Source organism: Delphinus delphis, chromosome 19 (assembly GCF_949987515.2).
Source record: "Delphinus delphis chromosome 19, mDelDel1.2, whole genome shotgun sequence".
In the NCBI taxonomy this organism is placed as follows: Eukaryota; Metazoa; Chordata; class Mammalia; order Artiodactyla; family Delphinidae; genus Delphinus; species Delphinus delphis.
This window is the reverse complement of record NC_082701.1, coordinates 28,143,259-28,170,199: the sequence shown is the minus strand read 5'-3', so window position 1 is coordinate 28,170,199 and position 26,941 is coordinate 28,143,259. Positions and strand designations below refer to the sequence as shown.

Genomic DNA, 26,941 nt, shown 5'->3' with positions numbered 1-26,941 from the left:
ACAAGGACTCTAAAACAACAATTACAAAATATATGTCTCGTATGTTCAAACAGGTATGTGATGTGGAAAGAAATGAAAGATATAAAAGAACATCCAAATGGAACTTATAGATGAAAAATATGGTATCTGGAATGAAGAATGTGTTGAATAAAACAGCAGATTAGACAGCAGAAGACAATATATATAAATACATAGAAATATAAACTATACAAAATCAAACAGAGTGAAGGAAAGAGAATTTTTTAACTGAACCAAGAATCAGTGAGCTGGGAAAATATCAAGTTGTCGACAGACATATAATTGGAGTCACAAAAGGAGAGAAGCAGAGTGACAGAAAAAAATGTGAAGATGTAACTGTATTAAAATTTTCAAATCTGATGAAAATTAAAACTTCACAGATTGAAGAATCTCACAGACTCCAAGCAGAAGAAAACCACACCACAGCGTTATGGTTTAAATACTTTTTCCTATTTTTCTATATTATTTCTATTGTTTTTATGTTTTCTATTTCCTTGATTTCACTCATCTTTATTATTACCTTTTTTGTGTTTTAATTCCCTCTACTTTACTAGTTTCTGAATGTGAAAGCTGAGTCATTGATTTCATTTTATAACATGGGCATTTAGTCCTATAAATTTCACCTTGAGTAGTAATTTAATGCCATCCCACAAATGTTTCATTTTTCTATGAAGTTTTTATTTTGAAAGAATTACAGATTCATAAGAATTTGCTAAAACAGTAATCAAGATACAGAACGGTTCCATCACCATAAAGATCTACCGAACCCTTTATGGTCATATTCAAAACTCTCTGTCGTACTCTGTCTCTCCGCACGATGTTCTTAAGAATCATCCAACTTGTTGCATGTATTTATACTTCAATCTACTATTTTTTTCCCTGAATAGTAGTCTAAGATAGGGATGTGTTCTGTTTTCATTTTCATTCAGCTAAAAATAATCCTAATTTCCCTTTTGACTTTTCCTGTGAACCATGTATCATGTAGAAGTGTATTGTTTAGTTTCCAAATATTTGTAGATTTCTCAGAGACCTGTTAATCATTTCTTATTTAATTCCACCGTGGTCAGAGAATATACATACTTTGTATAACCTGAAAGCTTTTAAACTTATTGAGACTTGTTTTATGGCCCAGAAGAAGGTCTCTATTTGTCAATGTTCCCTGTGCACTTGAAAAGAATGTACGTTCTACTGTTGTTGGGTGGAGTGTTCTACTTAGTCTTATATTAATGTAGCAAGCGAGGGTTTAAAGTGGGTTTCTCCAGACTGGTGGTTGCCAAGGGGGAGGAGGTTGGGGTTAGCAGATATAAGCTTTTAGATATAGAACAGATAAACAACAAGGTCCTACTGTAGAGCACAGAGAACTATATTCCATATCCTATGATAAACCATAATGGAAAAGAATATATAACTTAATCACTTTGCTGTACAGCAGAAATTAACACAACATTTTAAGTCAACTATACTTCAATTAAAAAATGCTGATTAAAAAAAAGTGGGGGTTTCCCTGGTGGCGCAGTGGTTGAGAGTCCGCCTGCCGATGCAGGGGACACAGGTTCGTACCCCGGTCCGGGAAGATCCCACATGCTGCGGAGCGGCTGGGCCCGTGAGCCATGGCCACTGAGCCTGCGTGTCTGGAGTCTGTGCTCCTCAACAGGAGAGGCCACAACAGTGAGAGGCCCGCGTACCGCAAAAAAAAAAAAAAAAAAAAAAAAGTGGGTTTCTCCTAAGCAGCATATAGCTGGGGTTTATTTTTTGATCCATGACTTGTTTAGATGTTTCGACCATTTATAACTAATGTGAGCACTGACATGCTTAGGGTTACATCAACTTGCTTATTTGTTAACATTTTATTTCCTTTTTGAGCACTTAGGTTTTTTTAAATTTCATTATATACATCTTTAACAACCTTCAAATGATGCTGAAGTCACATATACTATAAAAACTTACAATAGTATAGTTCCATTTCCCACACTCCTGGCCTTTATGCTACTGTTGTCTCACACAGACACACACACACACGTATGTATGTGTTTTAAAGACCACAATACATTGATACTATTTTTGTGTTAACAGTGAATTATATTTGAAAGAGTTAAATAATTAACAAAAACCCACATATATGCTTTAACCATTTTCAGTGTTCTTCATTCTCTTCCATCTAGTGTCAAAGGCTTTCCCCACCTTTCCTATAATGCCTTTATAAGTAGAGAAAAACAATTATATCCCCAATAAAACATTGGGAGGGGGTTCTATGGATCCCAGTCACCTTTCTATTGTGTATCAAAGCTATATTTCTGTTGAGTGATCCTTTGTTACCATTTAACAAAGAAAATTCAGTAAGCTTAGGGAGGAACTTCTCACAAACCCATGGATTATCTTGGAAGTTCAAAGTCTGACCTACCCCCAACAAAGCTAGTTAATGTCAGCAACTTAAAAAATACTGCTGCTGCCAAATTACCTGAAAGAAAAGGAGGAAACATTATTTTTGCCCTAAATAAAACGTTCCCAAGTAAGCCCTGTTTCTAATTTACAATTTGGGAAGCTCTGAAGCAGACTAAAGAAAAAGCATTGTCTACTCTGGATCACATTCAAAGCTGGTTGATATTTGTTAGTCTCGTCTAATGTTTATCTTTGTTTTTGGCAAAGAAATACACTGAAATAAAAAGCCTATTTTAGAAAAGGTAACTATAGCATGCGTTTTTTTTTTTTTCAGAAGGAAGAAAATATACCGTTAGCACAAAAATCACTAATCACCACTACTATAATCTTTTCATAAACGATTCCCAAGATTTCGACCCAGGCAAAACTTTTTTTTTTATATTAGATTCTTGATTTTTACCTTTACTGAGCTATATAGCAAGATTAGATTACCATCTGCATATCCACTTTGCACACATAAACTAGTCAATCTACTCAAACCATATGACGTTTTTTGCTTATTCTAAACAGCAGTTTCTTATGGCTTATCCTCCTAATGACAAAGGAGTGATTTCTATCTCCATAGTGAGGAGCTCTTGTAAGGAGCAGGCTACTATAAGTCAATTTATGATACACCCAAATTGCTCAATTTTGTATCATTCCATTCATTTAATATGGGTAGGAAGTGTGACTACAGTTAATACAAAATTTGGAGTTTTAACTTACTTCACTAAATTTAGGTAAGAAGTCTTTAGCGTTCAGGCAGGTTTCCCTTTCCCTTACCACCAGTCACCCTTTTGCCACATGTGCAGAACTTTGTTTACAACTAGTGGTGTATTTATTATGATTACAGGGCTGAAAGGGGAGTGGGGATTCCTTGCTAAACATCCTGCTCTCCTACTCTCCTCTCCCTGAGACAAAGTCTCTTTCGCATTTCCATTTACATCATTCTTTGTCCACTATTATTATAATTTCCGGAGTTTGAACAAGTCTGCTTCACTTGATCCACAGATCCAGATACAACCAAAGAAAATACTGACAACGTTTGTGAAGGTTGCATTACAGTTTTACTCCAAATGGTTATATTTGAAAATACCTTCAGTAATATATTTATCAACAGTTTGCAGGTTGGGAAGTAAGAAGTGATTTTCAATATGGTTGAATAAAACAAAAAACTTCCTGCCACCAGGTACAGTATACACGTCATCTTTTCAAATGGCTTCAGTAAGGGAAACCGGAGAGAAAGTCAAGCAAGAAGGTAATAAGAAAGTTTTCTTAATGAGGCTCTAACTTACAGAGGGCTCAACAGATGGGTAGGCAAAGGCATTCTCTCTAAACTGGCTCCAGCATTGCTTTTACCAATCATATTTCAGCTCTTACTCCTCTGATGCAGATGCCCATGTTTTGCATATTTAATTGCTTCAGTCATGAAATATACTACCTTGTTGAGGACTCTCAATCAAATAGCCTTTCTTTTTTTCTTTTTTTTTTTTTTGCGGTACACGGGGCTCTCACTGCTGTGGCCTCTCCCATTGCGGAGCACAGGCTCTGGACGCGCAGGCTCAGCGGCCATGGCTCACGGGCCTAGCTGCTCTGCGGCATGTGGGATCTTCCCGGACCAGGGCACAAACCTGGGTCCCCTACATCGGCAGGCGGACTCTCAACCACTGCGCCACCAGGGAAGCCCCATATAGCCTTTCTTTATGTTGAAAACATGACTTTAAAAATTCAGGCTAAATCTGTGTCTCTACTGTCAATGTAAAGAAGCAATATAATAATTATTACAGAATTACCTGCCTCTTAGGTATTTTTTAACTTATTAAATTATATCTATACTAACATTTCACTAGATAAGAGGAAACATAATAATTATGTCAGTTAGATATATGACAGACATATTAAGTCTATCACTTAGATGACAGATCTGGCAACATCGTCAAAATCACATATTCAGAATAGGGATTCCATTGTTAAGTCCCTGAAGTCTATTATTTGAAGATACGCACTTCTGAGATAAGAAACAAAGGTTCAGAATGATGCTTAAATGTATAGATTATTTTAAAGTTTTTAAAGGACTTTAGCATCACTTCACTGACCATAGTAACACCTTCGTAAGAGCAAGTATCATTACTGATACTTTACATTTTCCAAGTTATTGAGAGGTGGTCTAGAACTGGAAACTAGGTCTTTTCATCCTTATCCCAATGCTAGTCCATCGGGAATTCAAAAGGTCTCACATAAAATGCATTATATTATGTATTTTATTTAGAAACCACAGAATCATCAGTGACTACCTTTCTTTCAAATTGTCTAATTCTGTTCTAGTCCGACTGTGCAACATCTCACAGGTTTGTCCTGTCTTCTCTGTAAACAGCCTTAACTAAAGCCCTCTCATCTTGCTCCAGGATCACTGTGACTCCACTCCCCCCACCACCCCCACCGAACCTCTTATTACAACACTGCCAGGGTGATCTTTCTAAGATGCAGTTCTGATGGTGCCGTTCCAATGCTTGAAAACAACTGATGGCTTGCTACTGCCTACAGTGGCGGTTCTTCAACCGTGCAAGTAGAGCTGCTAAAATAAAGTCATATCCATCAGCTCAATTCACTGGAACAAAAAAATTAAGGAATAGAGACAGTTGCTTTTTTATTATTTTTCCCCCCATATCTTTTTCTCACATATTTGGGACTTGCTACTGTTTGTCTACTGAGCAGACCTATCAAAATAACTAAACAAAGAAAACCAATATCAATTCTGAAAAAGTTACCTACACTTAATCCAACAATTAGTTATTTTCACCCCTATTGAGAAGTAGGGGGAAATGTTCTCGTGAACATCGATATTACATAAATGTCATGTATTTTCCAAGTCATATGATAGAGTTAAATATATGCTTAGATGACCTAGACCCTAACAACTTTTATGTACTCTGCTTCTTGGAACCAGAAAACCACTTACCTATTATCCCCCTGTGAAAGCTCATAATTCAATGAATAACCCTTCACTGATGCACCTGCCTCATTTCCTTTTATCTTTTAACACCTGTCTCCTGAATTAGATACTGAATTCATTGAGGACAGAAGCAACATACTATTCTCATTTAAACCACAAGTTCCTGACACATAGAAGTCACTCAATAAATACATGAAGAAGAAGAATCAGTGAGTTCTATTATACAAGAGAATGAGACTGCCAACTATTTGTTACAATTATAGAGTTTCGTAACTTTAGAGCAAAGTCAATATACTGTCTCTGTTTCCAGTATAACATATAACACACTATAAACATAAAATAAAATTGTTTCACAAATATTTTACTTCATGCTGCATAATACAGCTAGGCAAGAAATGAAGTCTGATTCAACAAAACTCCATTAAAAACATGTCTGTTGATTTTTAGAAAGTTTCTTAAAAACATGCAGTACTCAGAGCCATCAAGTAAAATTAAGGATCCAGTGAATTCTACAAAACTGAATTATAATTGTAAAGAATTTTTAACTCTATGACCATAAACTGGATAATAAATATTAAATTATCTTTTCAGGCCTCACCTACAAAGAAGGCTGTTTCTAGTTCAATCTACATTTTTTCTCCTTAAGTAAAAAAAGAATCGAGATCAATCTCTACAAATGTTAGGGCTTAGGTATAGAAGTAAACAAACAAAATCCTGATGGAGCTGGAATCACTACTTCATTATTGCAAGTAAAATTCTACAAAGCGAAAAGCCTGCTGATACAATTTTCACAATGAAAAGTGCTTAACTTTTTTCATGTCAGAAACAAATTCCAATTTCATGAAACTTTATTATATCCTAGTATCCTCATTTTTTAAAAGAAATTTTGAGCCCACCAGATATCTCATGGCCAGGGAATGTGAACAGCTAGAGGCATACTTAATGTGTGCTAAAGCTTATGGTATACATTTGTATTAAATATCTTACTTGCCTCAGTCTGATTACTTATGGCCTCTGGCCTATGGACCAGTGGTAATATGCATGGTTGCATTAAAAGTCAGCATTTTAAAATGAAAGCTCAAAATACTCTATGGAAGGAAAAAAAATGAGAACTACTCACGGCCAGCAAGCAGAAACTGATAATACTGTACTGCATCTGCAGCGAGGAGCAGAGGGTGGTTTGCGTTAAATGGTGGTTGCAATTCATTCCATTGAGGAGTTCTAAGGAAACAGCAGAAGAATATTAATATTCAGGCTTAATAGATGGGATGTAAATCACCATCACTGTCACCACTTACAGACATTGATATAAACTCACACTATCTTTGTAATCATTAAAATGAACTTGTTGGAGTGCTGAAACCTGAAACACAAGGCCATCTGCTTAGAAAGAATAAAAGGTGGCAGTGAGTCATACAAATTACATACAGCCAATATTAGTTTAAAGCAGACGACCCTTCAATACGATAGACAAGACATTCAAAACACTGAACAGAGAGGAAGTGTGGAATTCAAATGTCACAACTAATTTTTACCTAATTTCTGACACTTGTTAGAGCTCTCTATTCTTAGAATATGTATACATTTTAAAATAAAATAAAAGCAGATAAAAATGGCTTAAAAAAACACAGTTAATGGTTGGCTTATTAAAGACCTAATTAGCATCTGAATGCCAAAATAAGCCACTTATTTCAATGATGGTGCAGTAATTTTAATTAGATCTGCCCATTCCTAAATAGCTTGATAAATAAGATATTGATCAGATCAATCCAGTGCAGTAAAGTACTAGTAAAGAATGGTAGAGCCTCCAAAAATCAATATAAGAATATCTTAAAATGTCATAAGAAGAGAGATCATTTTCATATCCATTTTTGTCTGTTTCCTTCCATACATGTCAGGACCAATTTTTTCTGTCTCTCCTATACTATTGTACACTATATTGAACGGATTTTATCCTAGATCTTATTTCTCCATCTTTATACTAGATTACAAAGGTTCTAATGATTATGTTCTTTTGAGAAGGACTCTAATTGTTAATAAACATTTTTATAGTGATAAGCCATTATATCTTGGGGAATCACTTTAAAGGAAACCTTCCAATCTATATATATTAGTTTCCATTCCCCATAATGGCTATCTCAATGTACTTTCTACTTGCAGTGAGCATGAGACTGGAAATAGGGGAAGCACTAAAGCTCTTTATGTGGGATAGGAAAAAAAAAACAAGTCCTAGAAAAGGTAACTCAAAGATGTGAGGAGAAAGAAGTTCAAAGGGAGGTCTTCTCCAAGGCATATACCAAAGACAACTGAATACATAGGACCACACAAAAATTTGTACATGAATATTCTCAGGAGCATAATTCATGACAACTAAACTGTGGAAATGCCCATCAACTGATGAATGGATAAACAAAATGTGGTATATCCATGCAATGGAATATTATTTGGCCATAAAAAAGGAATGAAGTTCTGCTACATGCTGCAACATGGATGGACCTTAAAAACATTATACTAAGTAAAGGAAATCAGATGCAACAGGTCACATTTTGCATGATTCCAATTATATGAGATGTCCAGAGTAGGCAAATCCAGAGACAGGAGATAAACTGGTGGTTGCCTAGGGCTGAAGGGTTGAAGAAAAATGGGGGCAGGGAGGGGATGACTGCTAATGGGTACGGGATTTCTTTGGGGGGTGATGAAAATTGATTGTGGTGATGGATGCACGACCTAGTGAAAATTCACTTTAAGTGGGTGAATTGTATTATATGTATTACATGTAAATTATATCTCAATTAGAAAAGGAATGGATTATAAAAAAACACAACAGGGATAAATCAAAATAATTTTGCTGGGAGAAAAAAGACAAAAAGACTATGCACTCTGATTCCATTTATATAAAATTCTAGAAATTATAAACTGATCTATAGTGACAGAGAACAGACCAGTGGTTGCCTGGGGCTCAGTGGGTGAAGTAGGGATAAAGGGGGGCAGGTGAGAGATTACAAAGAGGCATAAGAAAACATTTGAGGTGATGGATATATATATAATGTTACTTATGGGGATGATTTCACAGCTGTATACATACGTCATCAAACCTTACCAAACTGTACACTTTTAATATTTTATATCTCAACAAAGCTGTTAAAAAACCCCCAAAAAACAAAAAAACAAAAAGAGATACTACCTAACCAGAGTCCAGCTGGCTCGGGGAGATGTCATCATTTCCAGTGGGGTGTCATCGCTGATCTTGGGTGCAGTGCTAAGCGGTCGTGGCTCCATCATGTGCTCCACTAAGTTCCCGTAGCAGCTAATAATGTAGAGGGATTCAACTACAACTTGTTTGGACTGATCTACAAAACAGGAAAACAGATCCTGGATATGTGATATTGGCATAAAAGGAGCACAGCATCATTTTTACAAGTTATTGACCCTTCAGTCCGTTCCTGAGGTTGCTGAGAGAAAATAAGAAGGCAGGAACTTTTTCACATGGTGCCTGCTCCTTGCCTAAAAATTGTCTCTTATAAGTAGACGCTAACGAATATGAAAAGTTCTATGCTATCAAAATATTTTTAAATTTAAGCAATTTATTTCAAGAACGACATAAATATACTCAAAATTCTAGTATGCTCAAACAATATTATAGTCTTTTGTATTTGCCTGAAGTGTAGTAATTTGTCCCACATTACGAAAAATGAATGGTATCAGGTGGGACAGGGAAGGACTGACAGAAAAGGAACCCTGTATGGACTAAGATTTAGTTACACTGGATGCACCAACTCAACTGCAGGAGAGACCCTTTGCCTAAATCAGCCTAACTTCTCATCTACTCTCTCTCAGAAAACTTCCTCCTTTAAACTTCTGGATTAAAACAAACAGACAAATGAAAAACACACACATGTCCTCCTCCCCCAAATCCTTGTCCTTCTTTCCTCTCAATCCTCTTCCTTCTTTCCTCCCACGGCAAATGAAGACCAGTCATACTTTGAGGTCAGGTGCTGAATATGGATCTAATCAAATGACTTTATAAGGAGTACACATGTCCTCACTACCAAACCAGGTTTAGTCCTCTATCTTGGGTTTTACAGTAAACCTAGGAGCATATAAAATCCCTCATGAATGCTGGGTGGGTTACCTTATCTCTATGCCAGAGGACTGGATTACAGCTGCTTTGAGAAAATGGCTAATGACCAGTAGTGGGACATAAAGGGGTAGCAAGTTAAAAGGGTAATTAGAACAGAAGCGAGAAGCATTTGAAATCGAGCTTCACAGAGGGTTTTAACTAGTAACAAAAAGTCATTTTGATAGCATCATTAAAGCTGAGGAGGTAACAAAAAAATAAAGATGGGATAAGAAAATGGAAGGCTTGCATACTTTACTGTATCCTCTCCCACTTAGGTAAAGAGCCTGCTGTGCCTGGGATCCTATTTCCAAGGAAAGGGCCACTGAAAGGCGATAACAAGGGAAAGGGCTGACGTCTGACTGCCAGTATTAAGCGTAAGGGAGAGCCATTTTGCCAAGAACAATACAGCCTGTGGAACCTGTCAGAAAAGTGCCTCACTAACAACTCAGTTTCTGACCTACTTTAATAGTATCACAATAATAAGAGGAAATTTTTAACACTCAAAATTAAACACTTGGTCCACGAATGCAGGCACTCTTTTCTAAACAGAAACAATGAGGAATCACATACTAAAAGAGTAATTATATAAGTTGACTCTGGTGGTCAAAGGAGAGATTTAAAAAAACAACAACAACAACACTATATAAATTCAAAGGGACAACGGTCACCATAAAAGATGATTCTTATTTCTGAGTGGGAGCCTGTTTTTATCTTTTAATTTATAACATGGCAGAGCTGTTGTAGATTATTTTTTAAGGACAGATTTAGCATTAGAAAACCTGGGTTCAAACTCTGATACCATAACCTACTAACTAGTGATCTTAGCTAAATTATTTAAACTTACTGATCTCAAATTCTTCATCTCTAAAATAGGGATAACAACGTTTTTCCTCTCCACACTTTATAGACAATGGCATGAAATTAGTTTGAGAAAAATGTAAAAGTTACATATAATGGTATGGAATTGACAGCACTGAGAACACCTGTATATTGTCACCAGCAAAACAAAATAAAAACACTCAGTGGCCAATTTATTCCACATTTACAGTGAGAGGATAGCCTGTCTTCTTGAGACTTGAATAGTTGAGGAGAGACATGCTAACTGAGTGGGAAAATTTTTTTCTATTGTTGGGCTCAAGATTATTCAAAGAGAACTGCTCTGAATTTTCCTCAAGAAACAAAAATTACAAATGGCAAGTTTAACTTCAATAAAAATACGTACCTTTTTCTCTTTTCAGACCTGCATTATTTGCAAACCACGATCGGGATGTCCCAAACGTCGCAGCCACGCAAAATTCTCCGCCCATTGATTTGCTGGGTGAAATTTGTGGAGGTGGTTTAACTTTGCTTAAAAAATAAAATGATAGTAAAAAAAGAAAAATTACCATGATAAAATCATGGTCCTTGATAAAATGACATATTTCCCTTAAAATTTGCCCCTAAGTATTCAAACGTTCCCACGTGGACATGCATTTTGCCGTAAGTATAACTGGTGGTTGTGAGACTGTGATCTGCAGTAAAAGTAAAACTAGTTCAAAGCTCCAGAGTATTATCGGAATAGCAACTTAGACCAAGAAAAATTAGCTTCTTTTTGAAGAATGTGCTGGCAAAATCCAAGTCAACCCATTTGAGATAGATAACATTTCCCTGGATATTTCAAAGTGGAACAGTAGAACCAGCAAAAACATCTCACGATAATAGAATAGTTTATCAGTTCACTTCAATATGTAAAATGTGGGACTGACAATACAGTTGAATGGAGACAGCATGTATGAAAACACGAGATGATACAGAATGGAATCCTGACAATGCTCTCAGACATATATGTATGGTTAGACAATGTCTGGTGAGTAGACCTAAAGATCTAGGGCGATTACAGTCACTGATCTTCCTATTTCTTGTTTATTTTTTCTTTGTGGACTTGTGAAGATGATAGGTCAATTTTTATTCTGCTTCTCCTATGTTTGAAGACACATTAAGTAACTCCTGCTACTTCACATAATTACCATAAAAAAGTACTTGCTGTCCTCTTTGTTTTCCCCAAATCAGCTTTCAGCTTCTAATACCATTGACTTCTGATATCAACCTTTCATCTTCTTGCAAATCCTATATCTCTCTTCTCTCCCAATTTGTCAAAGACTGCCCCAAAGTTCCTTAGCAATTTTGTCAGGCACCTTAGAGAAATGGTGTATTATTGTCTCTGACTCGTAGACCAGGAAATAGCCCCACTGTACACTGGTCAAGATCACAGCCCAGTCGGAGCACAAGAATAATGTTTCGCCGCTGCTAGTCAGTCTCCAATGTCAAATAACATTATTTCTACCTTCGTTTGCTCACTATCCTTTATCTCTTTATCTTTTAATGAAGTACGGTTAGACAGAGAAAGACTGGGTTTTGGAGTCAGGTGGAAACACAAATCCGAATCCCAGTGCTGCCACTTTTTTATCTGTGTGAATTTTGATTAGGTTATTTAACCTCTCAGTGCTCAGACAACTAATATATAAAATATATAAAACAGAAAGACAGCAATGCCTACCTCTTAGGGTTATTTTACGGTTTACAGCATTTTATTTGTTCTCAAAGTGTGGTCCCTGGCTAGTAGCACTGAGAACCTCTTAGACATGCAAATATTCATCAGGCCACACCTCGCTCTGGAGGTGGGGCATGACAATCTGTGTTTTTAATAGCCCTCCAGGAGATTCTGGCACACGTTCAGGTTTACGAACCACTGTATTAGGTAACGTGTAGAAAGCGCTGTGAATTCCCGTATCACAGAACTCAACACTATCTCCTGTATAGCACACAGCCTTCAACTAATTTTCAAAAAATCAGACTTCACTTCGGCAATCTCATTTTCCAGGTGTTATGACACCTGAAATAGTCTCTCACATATTTTATTTCCTGAGCCTTCTGTTTTGAGGTCTTCCTTGTAGGGAAAGCAAAAAGTCTGGATCAGAAACCACTCTGCTTGGTCTCTCTGCCTTTGACCAAATTCATGTAATGCACATTGCCATATATGCAAAGGCCTCGTCTTTCCATCATTAACATTTCTTAAACACAACAAGTTATTACCCATAAAAATCACATCCATGCCTAAATCACCAACACTAGTCACAGTCAGACTTCCACTGATAGGGAATAAAATGACAGTTTTTTTATTTTTAAGTTTCTGTAAGAAAATGCATCTGTTTCTACCAACAATTTCACGTTTTCCTTGCTGCATTTGCCACAGCTGCAATAACCTTTGCAAAACCAACAGAAGAGAAGACTCCCCTCCACCTACACCTGAACAAACAAGCACCTTCCCTTGGTTTCTGGGTAACCGGCACCAGAATTGTTCTTTCTGGTTATGATGCTCTCTGTTGTACTACCTTAGAATGTAAATTTTGCTTCAAAGCCTTTATTTCCATCACTGAAATGCTGTAAGTTCCTGTAACTAGCATCTTTTAACTTCCATTGGTCAGTTTTTGGAGGCTGGAAGGCAGAGGAGAGAGGAAAAAAACATTCCAAAATTTTTTGAAAGGTGTTTCAACTGTGTGACTATGTTTTTACTAGAATCACCATCAAGCAACAATGATCCCACAAAATGTACGAGTTCAAAGTTCTTTGCAAATTAATGAATGCTATTTTTGTTTTTGTTTTTAAATCATGTGGTAAAAGCAACAAGACAGAAAACAAGTAGCATGCCACTTCTTAAGAGAGTCTATGGTGCATCTACGGAATGCATCCTAAATAGATTTTAAAAGTTGCTACTGGGCCACTTAGCTACCTTTGTAATATAATAATCAATTTAGTCTTTAGCCAAGCAAATATATATATTTTGTATGTTTATTAGCTTACAGTCTAATCAGTTAATGTCAAAAGCTAAAGTCTTTTAGGCTTCTTTAATGTTATACATAACTCAGCTTCTGAACACACAACTGAAAAGCACCAACACAGTATCAATTTACATAAACTCATTATCTCCTGCAGAGAATAAGTATCTTAGGTTAAAAGTATTCTTAAAATTATGAAAAAATGTTCATTTTTATTCTTATACTTCATTATTTCTTCTTGTTCTTCTGATAGGGCCTTCATAAATCACATTAGTACAAGTTTGTGTTTAATAAGTAGTTAAAAGGTTTTTATCCCTGAAAATAACTTGCTACCTCCTGCATGACACAGTGCTGTGTATTGGGTATTTAGCATATTTGGTGAACATATTCATAACAAGTTATTTCTATCATCAACCTACCTTTGGAATGACTGTGGTATTTAAGCAAAATAGAAATTTAAAATATGTGCTATGTGTACAAGATTTTCAGAAAAATAAAAAGGAGAAATAATCTAAAGAAAAGATTATTATTATTAAAGTATTTTCTATACAAAATACCCAAAGGGAGAAAATTTAACATTGATTCAATTTGCCCTTTATCCTAAAATTTTAAAAGACCAAGACCAGGAATGTTGGGTGGAAGCAGAACTGAAGTTTTTCCACAATGACCCAGAATATTTCTATTGCAAAATCACCTTTTGTCGGCAGAAAGATAAAACATTGAAAAATGATACATACGTGAAAGGAACAAAAGAGAAAAGTGCTAGCCTTGCAAATCATGCTCACTTATAGACTGGTGACCCAACCATTTTAGGAAAGCATTCCAGTACTAGCCTTTTTTTCTTTCTTCCTCTCAATATCTCCCTTTATCCTCTGAAAGAGACAATAAATCCTATTACAAGACATTTGCAAGTATAAACGAATACCTCTGGGTGTTTATTAATTTATTAAATTAATAATTGATATAAAAAATAAAAATTTTCAATGTATATGGGGGTCCAGGAATTCAATTGTGTTGTGGTTATAAATGAGTACAAAACATACTGATAGTGCTGGTGGACTCCTTTCCACCGAGAACTCCTGCTCTTTACCCTCCTGAGCCATACGTAACCCCATGTTCAAAAATTAAAAGAAAAATTTGCCTTAACTTGTGAGCAAAACATAAAGAACTATGGAATGAATTCAACCTTCACCACATCAGAAAACATCACATTTACTAAACTTGAGACAAGAGACAACATAATCAAAAGTAAAATTAATGTACGATGAAAAAAACAACAGCAAATAAGGTGCTGAATTAAAACTCAGGAGTTTAACATTTTGTCATTTCTTCTGGGAGACCTAACCATCTAACCATAGAATGAGAATCATTTTTAATGCCATCAGATGTTCTACGGACATTAACATGATGACATCTTTAAAAATATTTACGAAGACTATTGAAGTTACCCATTGGCTTTTTCTGTATTATATAATTCAGTCAGAGAAACATATTGAATTTCTCTTGCCTGTTTTCTTTTCCTCCACACTCTACTGCAAACAGAAAAGAAAAAAAAAAAAAAGCAAAACTCTAATGATATCGGCTTTAAAATTATAGCAAAATTATGTCTATCTGGATAATTTTACTATGTTCTATAAAATAGGATACAAGTGGTGAATCTGTGGATGGCATGAAAAGCAACAATGAGGTCCAGTGCCTTGTTTAGGACACAAGCATGGAAAAGAGCTAAACTGAGATAGAAGCACCGTTTTCTTTCCTTCTCTAAAACATAAGGGTACAGTCAATATTTCAGTTTAAATCTTAGACACAATATTGATGTAAGAATTACAAGTGGTATTACGTCTTTGTGTTAAGGAAGAAAAACTTTTCTTTATGCTCCTCACTATGACTGGGCTTTCAAAAGGAATTCAGCAGTTTTCTCTCATTCTCAACTGTGTATTCTAAAATAAAAACTAAGAGGGAAAATGAAAGTATTTATTTTTAAAAAAGATATTGATAATATATCTAAAATTATTCTATCACAAATTATTCTTAAAGATATGAGATTTCTGTAAACCTGCCAGATAAGATTCTCCTCTCCATATAAGTCTTTGCTTCTAAAAAGGAAATTATATTATTTTTTTCAATATTCTCAGAATAACAAGATTAATTTAAATTAGCTATTTATAAACAGATTGAAGACTCAGTGCTAATTAAAACTTTAAACATAATTTGACATGTAAGTTTTAACTCTTCTTTAAAATTAACCTTATACACTACAAAGATATATTCAAATGGACTACCTCTTGTCTACACTGTTGTGCATATATTTTTTCTTTTGCTAAGAAAATCAAAAATAGCAATAGTTTAAACATGATACTACATGCCAACTAGGAGCTCGATAAAAACTTGTTACTTATTTGTAATATTGAAAGCAAAATTCATTTTTAAAATTTCACAATGGCTATTTCTCTTAAAATTTCTGCATTAAAAACTGTATCATGTGTGTGATTCTTACATCATTTTATGCCATTATTTAAATTCATAAATCTTAGAGAATACATAATCTCCAGAATGTAGAAAATGGCTAAAGTGTCGAAGATGGTCTGCATAGTTAACTTTCCAACAAGCTTATTTGGTTGTCAAAGGAAAAGATATTATTATAAACTGACTCATCTGAAACTGCCTGAATTTAAATAATTAAAACAGTTTATCAAAGAATGAAGAATTAGTAGAAACTGTGATCAAACAAAAGTAAAATCTTAGCTAAATATAAATGTTTCAAATGAAAATTTATAAAAAAAATTTGTATGAAACTTACATAACATTTTAAGAGGAACTATAAAATTTTCATATTCTTCCAAAATACAAATATTATCCTATATTGGAAGTCCTATAACCTGATGAAATAAATAACTTTATTTAGCATAATGTTTTATTTCAAAACAGTAAATAAAAACATTCTCAGGTTGAATGCTAAATAGCATGAAAAAATAGTAAAAACTCTTAAAACAAAGAAGCTCTTATAAACAACATGGAAGAAGTTGTCAAATTTATATTCATTTTGCTGCCTTAATTTGAGGTTTCATTAAGATCTTAATGGGAAAAACATGCACCACCAGTAAAGGAACGTATTTTAAAGGAGGCTCTTTTAGGCTAGTATAAGTGACTAAAAACGAGTTTCTTGTGAGCTAACGATGGCATCAAACAAACCACAAAGCAGTCTTCTAAAAGACAAGCAATGATTTAAAAGTCTACTATATTTCATATATCCCTTTCTTTAATCTGGCTCTTTTAATCTTGTTTCAACCTCAAATCATTTCTGGTTGACAAGTACTTTTGCTTAAATTTGAGGAGCACATAAGCTGTTGAAGGCATGGGCTTTTCTTATTTCACATACAATGTTCGTCATTCTATCTTTACTTCTACGCTAAAACTTCAATCTTTATTAACATACTAAAACTTTTTTCTTTGTACTTAGAATGAGAAATTTATCCGAAGATGGAATTTAATTCTAAATTGAGTCTACAAAGAAATGTTGTCATATGTTGAATCTGGCATTTAAAAATCAACTGTTCACTACAAGCTCCTGAGTAAGATCCATGTATTTTATTTGTTTTGGAAGAAATCCGGTTAACACAAAGAATGAAGGTTGACTTTCAGGGAATTTTTATTCCTGTATACCCTGATTTTGTTTACAATAGTTTCACAATCTATATCCTAATTTTGATGCTGCATTTCAAAGAGGAAATTTTTATGATGATTTATCACCCTATTCTAATATGACAATGAAATTTTCAGATGTTCCTGTGGCATATGAACACTGAAATTAGTTTGTGTCAAATTTTTAAGTTTCTTTTTGTCCAAGAGAAAAATGATTGGAAGGTTTTCTCCTAGTATAATGGGACAGTATGAGCAAGTCCCAGGAGCAGTTATGAGAGCTGCACATACATGTATTCTGACTAAATTTATAAAATTGATATAACTTACATTAACCAAAACTTCTTTTTGGGCTCACTCACTCTTAAAAGCAAAACAGACAAAAACAAAAACGAAAAACAAAACCATGATCTAACTTAAAGAAACTACTTTTCAAAAATGGAATTTTCCCCTTAAAGCAGAAAAGAAATCATAGCAGTAGCAGCGAGCATTTACTGAGCTCTTATTATGTGCCAGGCACTGTTCTAAGCAATTTATATTGTCGGTTCATTAACTCCTCATAATAAATCTAGGAGGTAGGTGCTACTGGTAACTCCATTTAATGGAGATAAGGAAACTAAGATAAAGAGAGGTTTTAGAAAATTGCCCAAGATCATATAGGCAGTAAGTGTGTAAGCTGGGATTTAAGACCTAGGCAGTCTGATTCTGGAGCCCTCTTTTTTTTTTTTTTTTTTTTAAGTTTTTTTTGATGTGGACCATTTTTAAAGTCTTTATTGAATTTGTTACAATATTCTGTTTTATGTTTTGGTATTTTGGCCACGAGGCATGTGGGATCTTAGCTTCCCGACCAGGGATCGAACCTGCACCCCCTGCACTGGAAGGTGAAGTCTTAACCACTGGACCACCAGGGAAGTCCCCTGACTCTTAACTATTGTGCTAAACATATTATACCAGGTTCTAAATATATTCTATTTCATACCTTTACATAAAAGTATTAAACATACTGTTTCTTTTCTATGATCACCATGTCTAAGACTGACAAAAGTTGTATTTTATGCAGTCTTACATAAGAGTTTACTAAATAAGTTATGGTGGGGAGGTGCTAATAACTCGAAATAATAAGTTACGTAGGAGGTTTTATATGAAATACAAATTTCCTCATGTAGCTCCATAACTACCTAAACTACTCAAAACAGAACTGACTCTTGTTCCTTTGGCACCAAATAAAATGCAGTAAAAATTTATAGGGTATTTTTAGTATACCTTAAATATATTTACATTTCAAAATAAATCTTGTCTGCAAATGTTCAGCATGTCATGTAGGGAATTTCTATCACTAAAATACTCAAAGCTTTATTAAACTTGGGTATTAGCCTTTGTCTTATGACATATACTAGCATTATTATGAGAATTCTTCTAATTTCTATTTTTTTTAAATATTAATCTATGATTTTTATGTGACTTTTCAAGAAATGAAGTGAAACCAAGAAAACTAATCTTTGAAAGCTTAAACACCAACATTCACATCCCATCTACAAATTACTCAGTAATTCGGTGCATCTATCTGTGATCAGGCCATGCAACTGAAAACAAAGTACAAAACAGAGTTACTTTCTGAGAGTACAGCAAATGAATTAGGCATGCTGGACTGAACTGGGACTCACCATGGAGCTTTTATGGAAAAACACCCCGCTCCAAACAGATAAGGCCTTCATGGAAAAGGGGGGAAAATGCACAAAAAATTAGAGGAAAACTCATGTAACATTAACAAATACATGTTTATTATACTGTTAAAGAGTATGGATAAAATAACTTTAAAAATTAGTAATCGTTTGCAATCCTGCCATAGATACTAACAAGTCTGATATAACCAATAAATAGAATGATGTGCAGTAACAAGGCCCTTAATTTTCATAGAGTTAGAGATTTCAAAATGCTCTATTTCTCCCCCTTTTCTGGAGCACCCCTGTAGGGTTCCTAAGGTAAAATAAAATAAAATCCACTTCAGAGGCCCTTTAAAACAAAGTACAAGTTAAATGGAATAATTGGATGGAGAAAAGAGTGGGACCAGTAGCGATAGATGTGTGGTTGTGTGACACGAAATGTTTAAAACTAGCGAAAGGGGACTCAATAAAAATTTGATAAGCATTGTTTGCTGTTCACCAGTTGTAGTCTCAGAGCCACAGAAAGAAAGTACATATTTTCTAAGCTGCTTAATTACAGTAAGTTGAACTGCATATTGCTGGTCAAAGGAGCTAACACTAAAACCAAGTCTGTGGTATGATTTACTTCCATTTTAGGGTCACATTCCAGGAAATTAGCATTACTCTTAATAATGATAGAAGAGGTTAGCTTCCTCTATCTGGCCTACACTGGGCTAGGTTGGAATATAGGAAACTAAAGCTACAACTGCTTGCTTTAAATACGGCTGGGGATACAAAGGCAGACTTCAATGTTACACATACTTCTTAATATTCTGTTCACAGCATTTAAGACATGCTATGCATATTTGCACACAGAACAAAATATTGCTGTTGCATCTGACATTTGGAAGGAAGACATAATAAACTGAGAAGGAAAGAGCACTGCATAACTTGGTAATTTTCTTCTTCAACTTTGGTGCTAGGAACATTAAAAAAGAAAAATCATGCTTATTAGCACCAATCTCCCAGTGAACTGAGCATATTCACAAAACTGAGTACAATTCTGAGGACTGAAGAACAGAAGATATGAAAAAGGGAACAGAAAAGCAAGATACTATTAGAAGAAAGAGTGAGTTGGAAGACAGAAATATTGGAAAAGAAAACTTTAGAGATGATGTCAATACAAAGCAAGGAAATCTCTCCCACAGTTAATGATAAGACCACAATCAGAGAAATGTCATCATTCAGATGTCATCATCCACATCTAAAACAATGTATTTCAAAAATTTTTTGACTATGACCCACAGAAATATACAGTTGGCCCTCCATATCCATAGGGCCCACATCCACAAACAACTATAGATCAAAAAAAAAAGAAAGTTCCAAAACGCAAAACTTGCTGTGCACCAGCAACTATTTACAATTTAGAAATGATTTAAAATATATGGGTAGATGTGTGTAGGTTATATGCAAATACTAAGCCATTTCATATAAGGAACTTGAGCATCCACGATTTTGGCATGGGGTGGGAACCAACCCCCTTTGGATACTGAGAGACAAATGTATTAACGTGTAAGCTGGTATGTACATGAACACACGCAAATTGAAACAATTTAATGAATGTGGGTTTTTTTGGTGTGTAATCAACTTTATTATTCTCTATTTCAACGTTTTGTAAACATTAATGTTGGGATTTAGTTACAGTGAAGATTGTTGCATATAATGACAGGGTAGGTAGGTCTGAGTGGGGCCTTGGATTCTATATTTCTAACAAGCTCCTAGATAATGCCAAGGCTGTTAGTTTGCAGAACCAGTAGCGAAATTACATTCTATTATATTCTATTTCATTAATGAAAAAAAAGTTAGCCATGATCCCCTTGTCTTGATTTCATGATTCACTAATTACATCAGAAACAAAATGTTACTGGAGCTCACCCGGAACTTTGAGAAACACCATTTTAAGTAAGTGTGACCACGTGAAGACTCCAATGTCTCAACAGCACCGTGACGCCATAAAAAAAGGATCAGAAAATGGAAAGTTCAACACATTTCCGTATGCCCACAAATACCACCAAAATGAAGAAGTTATTGTTGGCACATACTACCCAACTCCCTTTCATTTTCTTCCTTAGGCAGACACCTGAATTAATCAAATAGTTCAAACGATTCTGACAGAAGCACTTGTCTGGAACGTCTGGGCATGAGTTGCTCTTTAGCATATATTGCATAGAAGCTAGACAGTCTCCCACCTCATTCCAAATATCAGAATACAACTGATTCACTGTAAAGAATTTGAAAGTTTTATCTTAATCCTTTATGACTTAAAAGGCTTCTGATTGACCCCCAAAATCAAACAAAAATGAAACAAAATTAAGTTTCTACATTTCGAAAGACCAGCTGATGTTCCCACCTACAGAGCTAGTAAATACCTTTTTCCAACTTTAAATTTCCTTATATATAAAAAAGAAACATATTAGCCAAACAAATTAAACACAAGTTTTTGGTGTTTTTTTTTTTTTTTTTTTTTTTAAATATCCTAGATTTTCCTTCCCGGACAGTAGCAGCATGTTCCCAACAAGATTTCTACAACCCCACAATCTCAAAATGCACTGTTAACCCTCCAGACACTGTAGCAAACAGGCCTGCACTAAACAGCAGTGTGGTCAAGTTTAAAGACAACACAGTCCTCACTGTTCACAACATAACTCGGTTGTGTGAGTTACAAGCCATCCTTCTTTAGCCAAATAAGGATCTACAGGCTGACGCAGCTCAAGGAGAAAACAGGGGTTGGGGAAACAGGGTGAGGACCCGCTTCAGCACGTACATTTGGCATGGTCCCAATCTGTACTCACCCGCTTCTTACTCGTTCCGACAAACTGGACCTCTGCCACATACATGTAAAAGAAGAGCCACAAACTCCAACGAATTAGAGGGACTGACGTAACTACTGACTTTGCATGGGTGGTGTCAGCTGTTCTTTTGAAATGTGCCCGCTTCATCTTTCCTCAGTAGGGAAAGAATGAAAATATAAAGTCACAAAGGCCCAGTCCATGATCCAGCTGTCTTCACCTATGACTTTCCGCTCCTCTCCAAAATCCCGCAGCTGTAGTTTTACAGGGCGTGACTCAAAGGAGGAAGAGAGCGTGTGAGTAAGAGTGTATAGGGAATTTAAATGGTCTGAATTAACAAATGCAACTCAAATTATCATATTCAGGTATTAAGAATTTGTGTGTTTTCCAAACACTATTAAGTTTCAGCAGGTTGAACAATCCATATAAAACCTATCCACTTAAGTCATGATTATGTCCTTTTTAAGCTGAATTCTGATTGAAAAACATCAGGGCTGGCCAAGAGACTAAAAATACAGAAATGCTAGTCCAGCACAGAGTGACTTTGCCTTTGGCTCTCAAACGGTTTCTTCTGGAGACTGTCAGAAGACAGTTAGGAATTGTGCTTTATATCAAATCATTAATGCTATGTAACTCTTTAAACTCTGATTCATTTTTTCAAAGGCCACACAGTACCACAAAAGCTTTGGTCTTACTAGCTAAAAACAAGACAAATGTGAAGACTTTTTTTTTTATATGTAAGGGAAAAGTAAATCTAGATTTGATTTGAACATGGTAAAATCTTTTATAACTTGACTCTAGTGCTGAAAGGCATTAATAATGATTAGATTTCATCATCTTCAGAGTTATGGAAACTAAAAAAATCTCTGAAAGTCCTATTTTCCAATTGATCATGTCCTATGAGAATTCAAGCACTATCACTTAACAGACATCAGAAAGAGCCCATATAAATATTAAACATAATGAACAGAGAAAGGGCTATACAACATTATGTGTAAATTGTAAAGTAAAGCCGTATTCTCTAACAAAATATTCCAGGAACCCTAATGACTCTGCTATACTCTCTATGCCCCCTGTTAAGCAGCATCTTTGATAGACACACATTTCCTACGTGGATGCAAGCAGATCAGTCCTCACATCATTTTCAAGTATTACTTTAAATTTTTCATTAATTTAATTTTAACCACTCACTACTACAGAGAACTATGGCATTACTGGCTCTCAAATTATTGATCTGAAGGCAAATTCAAGCTGAAATATACAGATAAATTGTCTAATCTGAGGTACGTTCAACATGCAAATTTAAATTACAAGGTCAAGATTTTCATTAGAAAAACACTAATGCTCAAATTCTGCCAGATGTGGCAGAAGAGAGACTAGAATAGTACACACAGATTGTCAAATTTCTATAGAAAGTAATGCTTACTGACTTGTATTACAGTATATAGGAGACTTAATCCCCTCACCGCTCACATCCCCCCCAAATCCACAGATTTATGGTAAAAGGGAACAAACTATGGAGTGGTTTAAGGATTCTACTGATGTAGTACAAAAACTGAAAACTCAAACTATACATGTGTATTGCACATGTAGACATATCCACCCTAATGAAAATACATTATCAATTACTTTATATCTGGAACCAAACATACACAGCTTAGCTATCAAGAAATAACACATAGGGCTTCCCTGGTGGCACAGTGGGCTGGGCCCGTGAGCCATGGCCGCTGAGCCTGCGCTCCACAACGGGAGAGGCCACAACAGTGAGAGGACCGCGTGCCACCAAAAAAAAAAAAAAAAAAGAAATAACACATAGATAAGACAGGGCTGGGAGGTGGAGAATTACCATTTGCTACTGTATCTGGGGAATCTTTCTCCAAATCTTACCCATTTAACTCTTAGAACTTCACCTATAACATTTGGGGCTCAGGTCAAAGCATCTAAATAAGCCAAGGCAGACCTAACTGAATTAGGAGGAATAGACCTTCCTCAAGGACTATATGCCAATGTCATTTATTCATTTAGCAAGCTCTGACGGCAGATTTAGTCTACAAATTTCAATTACAGATAATCAAATAAATGCTATTAAATGCTTCCATTTCTAAATAAGAATAATCATCTATGTCTTCTAAATGGAGCTCTTGCGAAGCACTGGCCTAGGGCACAGCAATGAATGAGGCTTAGAAAGTAGGTAACAGGATCAAACACCTGGTGGGAATTCATACACTGTAAGTATGACAGATAATAATCCATACATACAAACTTTCATTTTTCAGATGGAGAAATTTACCTAGGACAACCAAGATGTGAAACCAGAGCTTCAGACTCCTAAGTCAGTATTCTTTTACTACATTATCCACTTCTACAGGGTCAGGCCAAAAGTTCCTAATACCTAGCTCGAATTGCTCACACAGAAATGAATAAATACAAAAATGGGGGGGAGGGAAGAAGGAGCAAAAAGCTGCTCGATTTAAGAAAAAGGAAACCTACGAAAGACAACAAGTCATACCAGGTTTACTTCACCAAAAACCTCAGCTAGTTAAGGGCAAGGAAGTAACTTCATTCCCAATTTCTATATTTTTATTCCCATGAAATTACTCTGACCACTCTTTTTTTGCACATTCCACATATACTGTTCTTTTTATTAATTAAGTAAATATTTATTTATATTTATGTATGTATGTATGGCTGTGTTGGCTCTCGAACCCATGTCCCCTGCATTGGTAGGTGGATTCTTAACCACTGCACCACCAAGGAAGTCCCCTGACCACTTTTTGAAATGTACTGTTCCCTGCTTGTGCCCACAAAATGATGTGTATATGTTAATAATTTTAGATTTGATGTACAAAAAATTAAGCATATTGATGAAAATTATCTATTTAGTAAGTTTTTACATAGGAAGCATTAAAAATTAACGCAACCAAACATCTATGGACTATTGCTTAGTAAATCCCTACTACAAAAACTTTACACTCCAAAACAATGAGCAATCCCTTAGCACCCAGTTTCACTTTTAATAGATGAAAACTACACTTATTCACACATGATAAAAACATGATGGAGGTCCTTCCAATCCTCCAGTCTCAGACTGGAAGAAATGGGTTTTGTTTGAATGAGTGACTGTTAAACCAAAAGATTCTTAGCACGTCTTTTGCCTTCACCAGTGTGTACTACAATCGGGTTAAGCAACAGCTGTTGCCAAAACAGGCCTTATTTCCTCCCAGTGCTGCTTCAAGGTACAGAATGTGAAGGTGCAAATACATCTGTCTTTTGCCATTTGTAGTTCTACTGGCCTTGCAAATGTCTTCGAATAAGACAGATGGTCCCTGACACCGCACAGGCTTTCAGGGATCTATATTTCCAAAAATAAGAGGGCAGACATGAAACACGGTAAGTACACGTCTATCCCCTGAAGGTCTGAGTTAAGGCTTCCATCTAAATTTGGTTATTTAAATATAGGATCCTAAGCAATCCTTGGAAATCTCTATGCTAGAGATATGATTTTTAATGTTTATTTCATGCCATTATGCCAAATATCTAGGACATGGAACAAATAATATATATTTTACTAGATATATTATCAGGTATATTTGAACTTACATGTCTATAAATGAGTCAGCTCTGTGTTCTCTTTCTACATAATTCATGTCAAATACTTCTGTTAATTTTATCTTTAAAATGTTAGGAAAGGCATTTCACTGAAGCACAGAGTAAATCAGGATTTCCACAATGACCTGGAAAATTAAAAGCCTGTTTGCTCCTCACTCTGGTGACCTTAATGTGGCAATCAAAATTCTCAGTGAATATATAAAATTTAATGCAAATAACGCAAGTGAGCTAAGGGCAGCTTGCGAACTGGTCACAGTAAAAAAAAATTTGTTTTCTTAATAAAAATGACATAAATATAACCTTACTATCTAATGGGAGAAATCTAATGATATAAAAATATCTGGGATGTGCTTCAAATCTCAGCATATGTCAAAAATGGAAATTTAGGGAATATATCTTACTCTCCCCCCAAAAATATTACTTTTGGTTAGGCAAAATACATGTATTTCAATGAAAATGCTAAATGTTAAGATAATAAAACCACAAACTATATTCTAAAAATTCTATGACCAAATGTTTGGGTGACTTACAGTAGTACTATAAGAATTATAAGTAAAGTCACAATAGCAATTTCTAAATATAATCAACAAACCCTTCAGAAAATGGCTTAAGGGTATTAAGTCTTGTAACCTAGCCATAGGCAAGCATAAGTTATGAATACTATCATCAAGGTGTTTTTGGTCACTGTAATCTTTGTTAATAGGAAGGGGAAAAAAGAATAGTAGGAGGGGAGGGAAAAAAAGAAGAGTGGGTGGGGTAATTTATGGAGCACTAAAGCTCTGCCATAGTAGAGAATTCATTACAGAAAACAACCATATAGAAGAAAAAAATACTAATAAAATGAGCTTTTGGTGGATGTGTGTGTGCATGTGTGTATGTGTGTGCCGAGTGAGAAAAGATAAATGATAAGGCAAATATGTTAAACTGCTAACATTTGGGAAATGTGGGTATACAGGAATTCCTTTTACTGGTCTTGTAACTTTTTTTGGTAAGTTTGAATGAATCTCTATCAAAATGTTTAAACTTTTAAAGCCAAGCTTGTCACTGTGGGACAAGCAGTAATTATTCCTTCTAAACACTCCAAGATAGGGGACATGCCAAAAAGAATTCAAAAATTTGGAAAAAATAAAATGGTATGAGATCTGAGATAAAAAGCCCAGTAAAGAGGGAGGAGATATGGGGATATATGTATATGTATAGCTGATTCACTTTGTTATAAAGCTGAAACTAACACACCATTGTAAAGCAATTATACTCTAATAAAGATGTTAAAAAAAAAAAAGCCCAGTAACTAATAAGATACATGTATCTTGAACTAATATTAATTTCAAAGCACACAATTCAAATTCCTATCACTTAATTCATTAATAAATAATTATTAAACTGTCTAGAATATAAGGGAACATAATACACGTGCTCTGAAAATCTAGGAATTGTGACCAAGTTTTTTTTTTTTTTGCCTCTCCTGCTGCGGAGCACAGGCTCCGGACGCGCAGGCTCTGCAACCATGGCTCACTGGCCCAGCCACTCCGTGGCATGTGGGATCCTCCCAGACCGGGGCACGAACCCGCGTCCCCTGCATCGGCAGGCAGACTCTCAACCACTGCGCCACCAGGGAAGCCCTGTGACCAAGTTTTTAACAAGAAAAGGAAACACAGAAGTTATCTAAGTTCATAAAGTATGGTAGTACAGGAAGACACCAGATGATTAATAGTTTCTACCCAACTAAAGACAGAGAGAAAGAGTAGCAAGAGAGACAGTGAAAGAGTGTGTGATACAGTTTATCTTTTTATTATGGAAAGTTTCAAATATATATAGAAGTAAACTCACTTTTCAACCTCCCCACAAATATTTTGAATTAAACTCTAAGATCACGT

At 35.3% G+C, this 26,941-nt stretch overlaps 1 protein-coding gene across 3 annotated transcripts in view; it reads right to left on the bottom strand.

Annotated features, from left to right (window-relative positions):
• Positions 1-26,941, bottom strand: part of BCAS3 (BCAS3 microtubule associated cell migration factor) — a 572,392-nt gene that overhangs the window by 307,251 nt on the left and 238,200 nt on the right. For 2 of the 3 annotated variants that reach the window (XM_059997244.1, XM_059997243.1), the window contains exons 17-20: positions 18,628-18,672; positions 10,732-10,856; positions 8,574-8,739; positions 6,510-6,610 (exon numbers count right to left, since the gene is read on the bottom strand). In XM_059997244.1, the coding sequence (XP_059853227.1) occupies positions 6,510-6,610; positions 8,574-8,739; positions 10,732-10,856; positions 18,628-18,672 (437 nt within the window). The remainder of the gene's footprint in view (positions 1-6,509; positions 6,611-8,573; positions 8,740-10,731; positions 10,857-18,627; positions 18,673-26,941) is intronic. The other variant, XM_059997246.1, reaches the window with a different exon arrangement.